Source organism: Cottoperca gobio, chromosome 6, assembly GCF_900634415.1.
Source record: "Cottoperca gobio chromosome 6, fCotGob3.1, whole genome shotgun sequence".
NCBI classification, from domain to species: Eukaryota; Metazoa; Chordata; class Actinopteri; order Perciformes; family Bovichtidae; genus Cottoperca; species Cottoperca gobio.
The window spans coordinates 4,120,836-4,134,721 of NC_041360.1; the positions used below are offsets into that span (position 1 = coordinate 4,120,836).

The window sequence follows — 13,886 nt, forward strand, 5'->3', positions numbered from 1 at the left end:
GGTATTGACATCCAAAAATGACACAGGAAATAAATGAATCAATAAATGAGCATACTTTACCAACAGTGAACACACAGTGATTATCAAGATTTGTGATGTTAGTTTGCTGACCTTGCATTTCCTATAGAATGCCTTGTGTAAGTGTATCTTGGGATGAGTGACACAAACAGCAAAACGTAAATATACACAGTAAGACAAAGACAAATGAACAAAAAAACAAAGAATACTCATGAATACACATATACCATACATATACAAGCATATCTGCATATACATATATGTACATATACAAATATATGTACATACACACAGGAGAGAGGGAGCTAAAGTAATATATAATATTAAATATTATATAAAATGCCCTCATCAATGCTGTCAGTTTCAGTTAGGCTTGGTATTAATTCTGCGTATGCAGACGTGTAGGTGTTCGGCTGGGGCTTAATTTGAATACACTCCCACACACTGTTGATTTGTGTTGTTAATCTCCCCATTACCATTTTAACAGATCACTAAGGATACCACATTCAACCAGCCAGAGCCCTATTCAATTCATTCAGTCAAACATTTACTGTATGGTTGAAGTAAACCTGAAGTAGAAAACCAAACACTGTTAACCTTTTAATTGCTTAAGAGACTCTTTCACTCAAATGTTTGATTACACATAAAACACGGGCAGAGTCTAATTACTTATTTTTGGATTTTTGCAAGTGTTAGTGTGCAGGCCAGCGTGTGTGTGTGTGTGTGTGTGAGTGTGTGTGTGAGTGTGTGTGTGTGTGTGTGTGTGTGTGTGTGTGTTCTATTAGAGCTCATTACAAGAGGATAGGGGAAATGTTGCCCCATTTTTACTGTCTTATCTAAATCGAGACACTATTCCCTCTGCGTCACGTGTGTGTGTGCGTGTGTTTGTGTGTGTGTGTGTATGTGTGTGTGTATGTATGTGTGTGTGTGTTTGACCTCAGAAAGAACAAGGAAAAAGAGAGAGACAAAGAGAGTTGGGGGGGTAGTAATGAGACTATCCCACCAGTAAGAAGCACTTAGTTGAAACAGTAGAAAACAAAATCACTTAGTCTGCAACCACATCACCACCTATGGGATTCTAACGAACATCAACTTTGATGCACACACACACACACACACACACACACACACACACACACACACAATCACACGCACACGCACACACACACACACACACACACACACACACACACACGCTGTAATTGGTCAGGCATGCTAATGGTACCACTATGGAGATCTATTCTCTTTTTCCTTTCACTGAGCAGCGAGTAACTGACTTGTTTGCGATCTCGAGGTGGAAAGAATGCCCTAAAGTAACATGCATTAACACAAACATGCATTACTGAACATAAACTGAATGCATGGAAAGAACACAATGTGGGCAATATAATCATTTATTTATTAATAATATTTATTTCATGGATGTTACAGTAAAAGGCGCAGAGATGCCTGTATGTTTATTTTTAGATCGTGGCAGGAAAAGTATTGAGAATAGATTGACTTATGTAGATGAGATCATGAATTTTTCACATCTGCTGGCAAATCCAAGCGCTGCTGTAGACTTTGAGCTTTCAGTCGCTTTCAGCTGTCCATCAGAGCTGGCAAAGTTAACTAGATAATACTGAACCCACAGGGACTAGCTGACTGTCAAAGCATGCTGGGAAGGAATACCTGAATAAAACAGGAACTTCCAGAAATCCTCTGCAGGGAAGCAGCACCAGAGGGAGCTGTGTGTGTACATGCATGTGCTATGTGTGCATGAACAGACTGGCTGCTTGAACATAGTCTTCTGTGGGGATTGTAATTCAGATTAACATGTTATTTAATCTGCGTCATTTAACCTCATTAGTAATTGTTGGAAAGCTGTGCTTAATTATCATTGAAATATATAATATATATAATATGATGCTCCATGGCATTAACAGCTGAATCTCCCACTGCCATATGAGGGTGCTGAAGTTCAAAATTGCACAAACAAACATTCTCAAGCTATGCTGTTAATACACTTTTATACAACCCTTTTCCCCTGATACCGATTCTGATACTTCAACTCCTATCTGACACCACAATCTGTATACCTTTCTGCGTGGAACTAATAATTTTTTCATTCAGTGTTGGTCCTCTGATCTGTCCTTCATTTTGGTCCAGACTAAAATATCTCAACATCTATCAAATAGATCACCATGTAAATGATGTATGACCATCCCCCGAGGATGATTCTGACTCACTTTCATGATCCCCTGACTTTTCATCTGGCGCCGACATGAGGTTGACATTTTTACTTTGGTTTATGACCAAATATTGGAAAAATGAATAAATTCCCAACAGCCTCAGCTGTACTTTCTGTTTAATGCTAACTAGAAAATCTTAGCATGCTAACATGCTAAACTAAAATGGTGAATATCGTACCTGCCAAACATCAGTGTTACGCAGGATAACTGATTGAACCTAAATGAAAAAACTGAGTCAGGGAGCTGATGTAATACATCATTTATTGTTACAATTCTAAATGTGCAGTACGTCCAGGGAGTCCCTTGGTCGGGGAGAGCAGGTACTTGAGTTGTGAGCCAGAGGGTTGAGTAGAGCAAGCCAGGCAGAGTGAGTCCACAGGAGGGGGTCTTTGGTTTACAGGGATTAACACATTTGAGTTAAACAAAAAGAGTGAATCAAAGAGGCTGGAATGAGACTAACTAATTTTGTAGCATAATCTACATTCTGACAGCGTGGTGGAGTATATATAGGGCAACATGAGGTCATTGATTGATACAAAAAATATGTCAGCGGACTGAATAATTTTAACTGCTAGCAGAAACACTGACATTATTATGACATTGAAAAATAAACTGTATTTAATGTAGACCAGAGGGGTTATGTGAATGAAAGACAACAAAGCGGCAGTTTGACTGCATGCGTTTTCATGTACACCTTTGTTAGTTACTGGGAACTGCACATTAAAATGAAAGGATGCATGAATTTATGGGTCACATGTGGCACAGCTGGCTGCACAGAATGCATGTAGGCCAAATTTCCGCCACATATGTGTCTCCATATTTGTCATTATCTTTGCACTGGTCTTTGTGATTATACCGTGAAAATAGAATCCATGGAATCCAGGTGAGGCTATGGATGAATTCTGCCACAGAAAGCTTTTCCAAATCGGCCCAAATTCAAATTTTACTGTGCATAAATAATTTGATGTGCTTGTCAACAAACCGACATGCAGCTAGCTTGCTTAGCTGGCAAGTCTCCCTGCATGTAGATCCCCATGCAGTAGCTATAATAGTTAATCCAGGGATCTGATGTCTGCGTTTACTTTGGCATTGACTCAAAGGCAAGCGATTTATGTAAAATTAAAGTTTGTTTTAAATGTTTTCTGAGGCACAAACTACTTGTCATGATATAAGTTGCGGAGTTAGCATTACCCGTAGTCAGAATGGGCACAGTTCAGACAAAATAAGACTCAAAATGTTTTCCCTTTAAATCTAGTATTTGTGCCATCTGACCTTCCAGTGGCGGCTCACATCTGCTTCAAGACTCTAGTGCTGGCCTACCGTGCTGTGAATGGATCAGGTCCTTTCTACATCCAAGCACAGGCACAACTACAGGGACAGTTTCCCTGGAGCAACTCAGGGTTAAGTACCTTGCTCAGGGGTACAATGGCGGCAGTCCTGGTATTGAACTCACAACCTTCTGGTGTGGAAGGTATACCAGAACACTAGGCTATCTGGTATCTGGCAGTCTGTACTTTGTATGTTGCGCTTACATTGGTTTGGCATATTTGTAGCTAATGGTTTTATTAACTATTTGGACAACAAATTAATAACTAATGGCCCGATTTCTATTAAATGTTTTGTGTAAATGAGTAGTTTCTTTTTGGAAATATACTTAGATGACAACATCTATGTCACTCTAATGTGTATGACACTGGAGCCAGGAGGTGATCAGCTAACCATAAAGAGTGATGGATTTGATAGAGTATTGCAGTGAAATAACTGCAGGAAAACTGAGGTACCTATAACCATTTATTAATGATTCACTCACATTCTAAGAAGCCATAAATGTGCAATTGTAAATGTTGACACTGTACGTTGTTCATAAATAGACTTTGGTTGAAATGTTCTGTCCAGAAGGTGGTCAGACAAGTTTTCATGATAAAATAGGAGCTGCTTACAAAGCAAGTTATCCTGGAGGAATGTATACACAATATGGCAGCCAAAACACCATCATTATTAATGTCTTAGTACTGATCTAAAAAGCATTTAGACGTTATTTTTAACCGTAAATAGTTATTAGTGCATTTTTCAAACCCATAAAGAATTTTTAATATATATTATTAATATATTATAAGAGTGTCTTATTAGGAATTGTTCAAAGGTCCAAAGTCAAAAAATCCTCCCAAGAGGCACCTCGAAAGCTAGTGAGACGAATCTAGCTGAAATCATTTTATATTTCTAGGTTCTACCACAACTCTGGTGCAAACAATGTACACAGTAATCACTTAAAGTACAGAAGTCCCAATATTCTGTTTCATTCATTTTTTGACATCCATGCACGTGTGTACGCCACAACTATCTGCAGTGAACTATTTAAATCCAAAAAGTGGTCATTCATGAGGACACTCATTAAACATTCCAGCTGCCGAATGCATCGTTTTATACACATTGTAGTATAATTTTGTAATGTTTTGTATTTGGTATCTTTGAAATCTTGCTTAAAACAATGGCGCTGCTGGGACAGGCAACATCAGTCTGTGGGGTTAGAGATGATACATTATTGAATACCTTAACTGCTTCAGGACACACATCCTCATTAAAACTTATCAGTCCCAGAGGTTTTAAATGAAACGACTGCAGGCATTATCATGACAACTGTGACCAAGTACCTCTGCCTGATATTTGGTTTGATTCCGAAAGTGTGTCTAATTGTTGCCCTCACTGTATAAGATGAAAAACTCGACTGCTGCAAAACATCATTCAATATTGATCATTAGCAGATAAAAAGCTATTGTACAAGCATTTATTATTCATAAGCATCCTTTACCCATGATATGTGGGCTGACTTCACAACACATAATGTCTTATTCTGTATTGCACAGTTCACTTAAACAGGCAGCCGAAATGTCAATGCAGAGGTTCAACATCAGGTTCATTCAGTTCAACAAGTTCATTAGATGCAGCAGTTACGTGAACAAGATAGAACTTAGGGATGGAAAGAGTACTGGGATGTCTTGTTCAAGAAAATGAACTTGTGTAAAAATGTACTTAGATAATGTAAGTCAAGTTCAAATGTACTATGACTAATTCTAAAAAAGGGGAGGGGCTACCAAATAAAAATGCACGAGTAAAGCAACATCACACCACAGAGCCTGTCCAAACCAACAATAAGTTTCATACAACTGATTATCATTTGTAAATATACAGTTGCCTTCTTCTTATTAACCTTACTAGAAATATCTTGAGAGAAAAATCTCAGACAATTAAATTAAGATTGCCGAAAACAAAAAGAGCTGCGGACAACGCGACAGGTGCACATGTGCACATGTGCACAGAAGAAACGTCCGGAAGCAACCTGTGGACACAGGGATGAAAGAAAGAGGACAGAATACTAGACCAATCAGAAACAATGTTGTGCAGAGGGAGATGAGTGGCGGAGCGTAGCTGTGGTGGCTGGCTACAGCTGGCTGGCTGTGTTGAAGTGGATGCAACTGTGGAGATTCGGAGACCACGGATTGATCATCAAACAGATCGTAAGCTGAGGGGGTGATCTGATTTTGGCCATTCTTTTTTATTGTCACTTGAAAACCTTTAAACTTTACTAAAATGCAAATTGATGGATGATTGCCCATAATACGCATAATGACATATAAAAATATATGTCATTATGCATAATGAAACTCCTTGTAATGAAGTTGTATCCTTCTTGTTCTTCAATGTGTGTTCATAGTCATTTCTAGAAACTTGTAGAAAAATAAAAGTTAATTCAAACAGAACTGAAGAAACTATTCGAGTCAAATAGAAAAAATAAATGAGCAGCTTGATTATCAAACTACAAAGACACGATGTTTGAGTTTGACTCAGTTCTTCTATTTATTCTACTTCACTACCAGTATTCTTTCAAGTCCCATGACTTCTCACTGTTCATTCTTCTACCTCCATCTAGTGGACTTAAACTGTAGGTACGTTACCAGACCTGAGAAAGCTGTTAGGTCTTCACACTCAAAAGGCCACGCAGTCATACTTTATTTCCAATAAGGAAATGAATAAATACATGACACTGGACAGTTGTTTCACATAAAATTATCTGAATTTGAATCATTTTACCAAACTTGTGATCCCTTAAACCTTGTGTTTTGTGGACATTGGCTTTACTTTCGTACTGTTCTGGTGCAACAGACCTGTATACAAAAAAAACATTCAAATGTTCAAATGTTTTGACCTCATCACCACCTAGCAAATCCCCTTTTCTGCATATTTTGAAACATGTCATCAGTCATAAAAAAAGTCAAATGACGTCATGATTTTCACATTTACATGTTTTATTGTAAAGGTGGTTTCTTAGAAAATAGTCACATAATACAGAGGAAAAGAGTGAAGGCAAGAAAGTCAAGAAAACATCTACAGAAAATAGAACTTTGGTTATGACATTCTTATTGAAACCCAATATCTGCTTAGTAATAATAATAAAAAAAAGATTGTACAGATCACTCTCATCATGGCAGCACAATGGAAATAAATGGTGTCGTAACCAAGGCCCCAATAACAGTCTACTGTGTTTTGAATACTGTGGAAACCTCTGTTTTTCTCTTTTGCAGCCAGAACTCTGAAATGTGTAAGACGTGACACTTAGCTCCGTCTTTCTTTTCAGTAACCAACAAAGGCAGATACAGTAATTTAGCTATCTGTAAGATAAGACAACATCTACAGCAGAGAAAGCATAATGTTCAACCAAACATAACTATCTATGCACATGCTAAAATACGATCTTCTGACAGAGTGAGAGCGATCGCAGGTTTAATGCTACATCAGCTGAAACAACAGATAAACAGCAGTACACTATATAAAGACTAATTTTAGTTTTTTAGTGCTTACATAGTAGTGTCATTTATACGTGTTGGTTATATAGTAGATATACAGTACATCCATAAGTCTTTAGAGACTTCCTGTATGACCATCTATGTCTTGCAAAAAAGGAAAAAAAGAAATCCTACATCTTCTGTTTAGTCTGTTTGTATTTTTAAGTGGAAAACTCAAAATATTCCGTATTAAGGGTTGAAAGTTAGTGATTTTAAAATGACTTCTGGGAATATATTACTCTTTCCAGGGATTTTCATTCAAATGTCTTATTCTTTATGTGGTAGTAGACCAACAACTCATCTTAAAAGTAAACATCAATTGATTTGGGGAGGAGCCTCCAGTGGTGTAGTGGTATCTGGGTAGGTGGGTATGTTGTGGCTGCGTTTTACTTTTACTCTACTACAGTTCAGAGGCAAACATTGTAACACATAGTGAGCATATACATATGATGTTCTGTTATACAGTAGATTAGATAGAGTTAAAATAACCTCAGCACTTTAACTTGTGATACTTTAAGTACATGTTGCTAATAATACTTTCTGTGCCCTTTTAAATGCAAGGCTTGAACTTTGTATTGTATTTTTGCTTTTGTGCAGTATTGCTTCTTTTGAGGTTCCCTGTCATTGTGTCTTTCCACATCTGCTGCCTGTATCTTGTGACCGTTGCCAATGTCATCGTTGCTGCAGTTTTTTGTCTGTTTAATATTTCGCCTTGTTTTGTTAGCTTCATATTTGTAGTTGTGTTTTATCTGAAATCATTCATTTCATGTAGCGCACGGGTTATGTAAAGGGACTTAACACGAAGACTTTGAGTTTGTCATTAAACGGGAACAAAGCCCATTTTCACAATTCTTACATTCTCCCATTCATTGTCTATGGAGCAGCTTCAGACTTTATACTTGATGACTTCACAAGTTTGACACTTAACATCTCTGGCTTCTGTCTTTGAGAGAGAGTAGCACATGTTCACACATATTGAACTTTCTTAGGCAATGGAAATAACAAACTGGAATACTTCATTTAGGTGGTGTTCCCCTTTAAGACAAGCGCTTCTCCCAAGGCTTAATTCTGTTTTCACGGAGTAGTTGTGCTTTGTGTGTGTCAGGGAACAAACACCACAGATGTATGAAACACTGTATCGCTCTACAAGATGTACGCATCCCTATTGTAGGTAGGAAGAGGCTACGCCCTAACAGATGCCCCAGTATGTCTTTGCACACACACCTCAGGGAACCTCCATCCTAAACGTCAAATTAAGTTGAACCGTTCGCATTGTTTCCTCTTACAGATTACTCTGCTTCTTTCACACTTCACAGCAGCAAGTTGCCATTTTAGCATGAATATGAATCAGAAAAAAGTTGATCCAGTTATTTTACCGTAGAAATGTAATTTCAAGGGCGGACTATTGCTACGAATTCTATCATTAATAAAGTTTGGAGAAGGCTTCTTTGTGTCAGTGTATCAGTACAAAGCAGACACGTGCCAAACATCCCAGACTCCCGTGGGATATTTTCTTTTGAAAATAGGTGCAAATTTTGCCAATCAATTCCCTATTTCATACCCCAAAGAACAAAACTAGTGAAAATACACCAAAAACAATGTGTGCATCAATGGCAAAGCTACTATGTAGCTGTTTCTTGTTTGTTTTTTTGCAGGACACAGACATTACTCTCTAATGCTTCCATTGTGGTCTAAAGTAAATGTCAGCCCTGTTAACTAAATGCCTACAATAGCTTACTAAACAGAACATGATCATCTTCTCCTATTTTCCTCCTCTCTCCTCCCTTCCCCTCTACTTACCTAAACTCATCCTGTTTCCAAAGTGTCAGACTAGCCCATCATCTCACCCTCTCCTCACTCCCTGTACACAAAAAGTTCCCCATCATCATCTTTATCAAATAAACCTATATTTTCACAATTCATGTATTTAACCTGCTGCTCCCCTCCCCTCCTCTGTAGCTCAGCAGTGCCCCCTAGCAGGGATGAACGTTACAAGCACGGATCTCCTTCCGGTCCTTACAGCTGGCCATCTGAGTGCCTTTAGCTCTTTTCTTCACCATCATGAAATGCTCCTGGATCCCCCCTCCGCATGGTTTGGTACAGTCCGTCCAGCTGGTCCACGGCTGCATTCTGCAACCTGTTGGAACGAACAATAAACAGTAACATAACATGTCGCACTTAGCAGCTTTAATAATAATGACAAGACAAATTACTCCCACCAACCTGGCTGCTCCTCGGCCGCTGCATCTCTTCCTTGTTTACCCCGTCTCCGTCTCTTACCTCCTCCTGCACCTCCACCTCCACCCCCTCTCTCCTCCTTCGCTTTCGTTCGGCACTTCCTGATCTTGCATTTCTTCCTCTGGATGGTCTCGGGACAGGCGCTGCCTCCTAACTGTGGCTCCAGTTTGATCATACGGGTTCGAATGGTGTGTCCTTTACCACAGGACTTGTTGCACTCCGACCACTCCGACCACTCAGAGACCATGCAGTCTACGGCTGGAAGGAAAGAACAGAATTTGAGGCAAAGAACAAATACAAGCACAATAAACATTATGTGGCATATTTTCTTTAACAGATAAACTCACAATGTGCGTTTGTTTGTCTGGGTTCAGTGGTGCATGTTACAATTTTAACTTTTCCTCTGCCTTTCTATTTAACTGAAACAGAAAAAAAAACCTAATAATTTTTACATATTACATAATAATAGTTTATTTGAGGTTTTTCAATCTGGATTTAGAGTTCATCATAGCACAGAGACGGCACTGGTGAAAGTTACCAATGACCTTCTATTGGCATCAGACAAAGGACTTGTCTCTGTTCTTGTCTTATTAGACCTCAGTGCTGCTTTCGACACTGTTGATCATGACATTCTACTACAGAGACTGGAACATTGTGTTGGCATAAAAGGAACCGCACTAAGCTGGTTCAAGTCCTATTTATCTGAGTGATCTCAATTTGTAAGTGTTAACGATAAATCCTCCATGACAGCCAAAGTCAGTCTTGGAGTTCCACAGTGTTCTGCACTTAGACCGATTCTATTCACCTTATATATGCTTCCTTTGGCCAATATTATAAGGAACCACTCTATAAACTTTCATTGTTATGCGGATGATACCCAATTATATCTATCAATGAAACCGGACGAAACCAATCAATTGGCTAAACTTCAAGCATGCCTTAAGGACATAAACATTTCGATGTCTAGCAACTTTTTGATGTTAAACACAGACAAAACTGGTTATTATACTTGGCCCTAAACGCCTCCAAAACACATTTTCTAATGACATAGAAGCTCTGGATGGCATTAATTTGGCCTCCAGCACAACTGTAAGGAATCTTGGCGTCATCTTTGATCAGGATCTGTCTTTTAACTCCCACATAAAACAAATCTCAAGGACTGCCTTCTTTCATCTACGTAACATTGCAAAAATAAGACACATCCTGTCACAAAATGATGCAGAAAAACTAGTCCATGCATTTGTTACTTCAAGGCTGGATTACTGCAACTTATTGTTATCAGGTTGTCCCAAAAAGTCGCTTAAGACTCTTCAGTTGATCCAAAATGCAGCGGCATGTGTATTGACAAGAACAAGGAAACGGGATCATATTACTCCTGTATTAGCTGCACTGCACTGGCTCCCGGTAAAATACAGAATAGAAATCAAAATCCTTCTCCTGACTTACAAAGCAATTAATGGTCAGGCTCCAGCATATCTTAAAGATCTTATAGTACCTTATAACCCAACTAGAGCATTGCGCTCCCAGACTGCAGGGTTACTTGTAGTTCCTAGAGTCTCTAAGAGTACAATGGGAGCCAGAGCCTTCAGCTATCAAGCTCCTCTCCTGTGGAATCAGCTTCCAGTTTGTGTTCGGGAGGCAGACATACTCTCCACATTTAAAAGCAGGCTAAAGACTTTCCTTTTTGATAAAGCTTATAGTTAGGGCTGGCTCAGGCTTGCCTTGGATCAGCCCCTAGTTATGCTGCTATAGGCTTAGACTGCTGGGGGACACCTCCCTGCTCTCCTCCTCTTATTCTCCTTCTCTATCTGTATGCATTTATGTAAATGTATGTTACTAAATCATCATACGGGGTATCATCCCGGAGTTTCTGTGTCTCTTATGTGGCAGGTTGCCACTGATAAAGTTTACGTCAGGATCAGGAATCGTGGCTGCGCCTGCTGCCCTGGTCCTGCTGGACACCGGACACTGACATTTTCCTGGATTCATCCATACTTTCTCTTTTTCAACACAACATCATTTCTGTCAAATGTTGTATTTGTACTATGTTGTTTATCCTATACACACGACATCTATTGCACGTCTGTCCGTCTTGGGAGAGTTGCTCTCCCTGAGGTTTCTTCCATTTTTCCCCCATTAATTATGGGGTTTCTTTTAGGAAGTTTTTCCTTGTGCGATGCGAGGGTCTAAGGAGAGAGGGTGTCGTATCCTGTACAGTCTGTAAAGCACACTGAGACAAATGTATAATTTGTGATATTGGGCTATATAAATAAATTTGATTTGATTTGATGTGTTCAAACAAGTAGCATCCTCAACAATGTTGACAAAAAGAGAGAAAGGCAGCATTACTTTGTGAAATTCTACTATGAATGGAAAGTAAGAAGAAAATAAGCAAATATATAGCTGCAGATGCCAAATAGTAAAGAATAAGCTAAGTGATGCATATAAAAATTAAACAAACAAAACACACAATTAATGTGAAATAAGACCTTAAAATTCATACTAAGAGTACATTCTGTCAGGAAACAAGCAAGTATCAGGGCAGTTAAGGGCTAGCAATACAAGCTGTCAGACGATTAGACAGTTTATATAAAGAAGTTCAAGTTAACACTTAAGTAAATGCACCAGAAATTACCCTTTTTAATCGTTCAAAGTTTCCCCCCAGGTTTACCACACTATGACATTTAGGAATGAAAACAACCTGTGCTTCAGGTACTTACGGCACTCGGGCAACATGCACTTCTCTGTCTGCTCCAGCTCCTCTGTGCACTCTGCAGGATCAGACTTCAGCATCCTCTGACGTGTTCGCATGCCCCGCCCACATGTCACAGTACACTCACTCCAGTCAGACCAGGGGGACAGCATGCAGGGGATAGTGTCTGCAAACACACACAAGCACAAATATACAAACACACATGCTACAGTTAGTGCTAAATATCCACTGAAACTCTTTGTACTTACATATAACAAGGCTTGAACCTGACTCATACTCATATATGTCTCCCAGCAGTTTGCTTATTCATTACATTGGACTGAATTGTACATATACAAACAAATGTTAATGTAAAAAAAACTAGAAATTAACGGAAATAAATATTACTCACGGCATTCCGACATCATGCATTTCTCCACTTCGGCCACCTCTGTCTTACACATTGATCCGTCTATAGGAGGCATCTTCACCATGCGCTCACGTCTTCTCATACCCAAGCCACAGGTGACGCTGCAGGGGTCCCACTCAGCCCACTCAGTCACCACACAGCTGCTGGGTGCTGTGCAGAAGGACAAAATACCAAAAACACAATAGAAAAAGATCAGTATTTCAGTATATGCTAGGTTCCACCACAAACATTCAGTTCTGGATTGACTGCTAAAGTCTCAAGTCAAACAACTCACTGTCACAATATCAGAAACCTGTAACCTGTCAATGTATTTTTTAAATAGACATCAAACGAATATTTCTCAAAAAAGGGTTTTAGTCTCATGTGGTTTCTTTTATATCATACCTCACCTTGCTTTTTATTTATTATTCTTACACTGTGTCTGCATTTCATGTCTTTTTGCCTTTTAATTATTTTGTTTGTGACCTCTGTTCTAAAGAGGTGCTATAAAAATAGTACAAAATAGTAGTAAAAATAAATAATAATAAAGATAAATGTAAAATATACTCCATCACAAATAAAAGGTGTACATTTTATTTTTTACTTGAAGTTAAAGCAGCATTTAAATGTTAGCATATTTAAGTACTTTGTACTAAAGTGTAATTCAATGTATTAGCTGTGAAAGAAATGTAGTGGAGTAAAAATATTTGCCTCTAAACTGTAGTGGAACAGCAGCACAAAGAAGCATCAAATGGTAATACTTGAGTAAAGTACCATAGAGTTGTACTTTTATAAAGTACTTAGTTACTTTCCACCACTAATAATGCAGTATATGGTCTCTAAGTTAGAATACAGGAAAATACTGTGTTTGAATTCTAGTCATTAGGAAATATTAATTAAATGAACTTAAAGTCAATATTAGCGTACTAGGCACACCATAAGCATACATGAATTTAAAACAAAAATGATTGGTTTAATAATTTAATTTGTAATTCTTAAAACAGAAACACACACATAATCACAAGCGCACACAGCGATACATTGAGAGACTCACAGCATTCATCGTTGACCACACACTTCTCCGTCTCCTCAGTTTGGAGCTGGCAGTTGGAGCCGTCCTCAGGATACTGTTTGACATATCGTTCTCTAGACCTCATCCCCATCCCACAGGACACACTGCAGGCCGACCAGCTGATCCACTCCGACATCATACACGTTGATGGCTCTGTCCACCAGGAGAAGAAAAAGCAAGTAGCAACACAACCTATTAGAAGAACATCCTGACATTATATATCTGCAGTGTTTCATTTCTATTAGCTAGGTTATTATAAGAGAAAGTTCTGCATTTGTACTTACAGCTGTTTTTAAAATGCTATGATTATTTGCAGGTGCGATTGCCTTGATGCTATTCCTCTTTACAACCAGTGCATAAGTAGGTCCACTGCTGGAGTTGACCA

At 38.7% G+C, this 13,886-nt stretch overlaps 1 protein-coding gene across 1 annotated transcript in view; it reads right to left on the minus strand.

Moving 5' to 3' along the window:
* Window positions 1–6,535: 6,535 nt before the first annotated feature.
* spon1b (spondin 1b) overlaps window positions 6,536–13,886 on the minus strand; it is an 86,645-nt gene continuing 79,294 nt past the window's right edge. Inside the window, exons 12-16 of the mRNA XM_029434233.1 lie at window positions 13,484–13,654; window positions 12,433–12,600; window positions 12,049–12,207; window positions 9,314–9,586; window positions 6,536–9,227 (exon numbers count right to left, since the gene is read on the minus strand). Of these exons, the coding sequence (XP_029290093.1) occupies window positions 9,064–9,227; window positions 9,314–9,586; window positions 12,049–12,207; window positions 12,433–12,600; window positions 13,484–13,654 (935 nt within the window). The 3' untranslated portion in view covers window positions 6,536–9,063. The remainder of the gene's footprint in view (window positions 9,228–9,313; window positions 9,587–12,048; window positions 12,208–12,432; window positions 12,601–13,483; window positions 13,655–13,886) is intronic.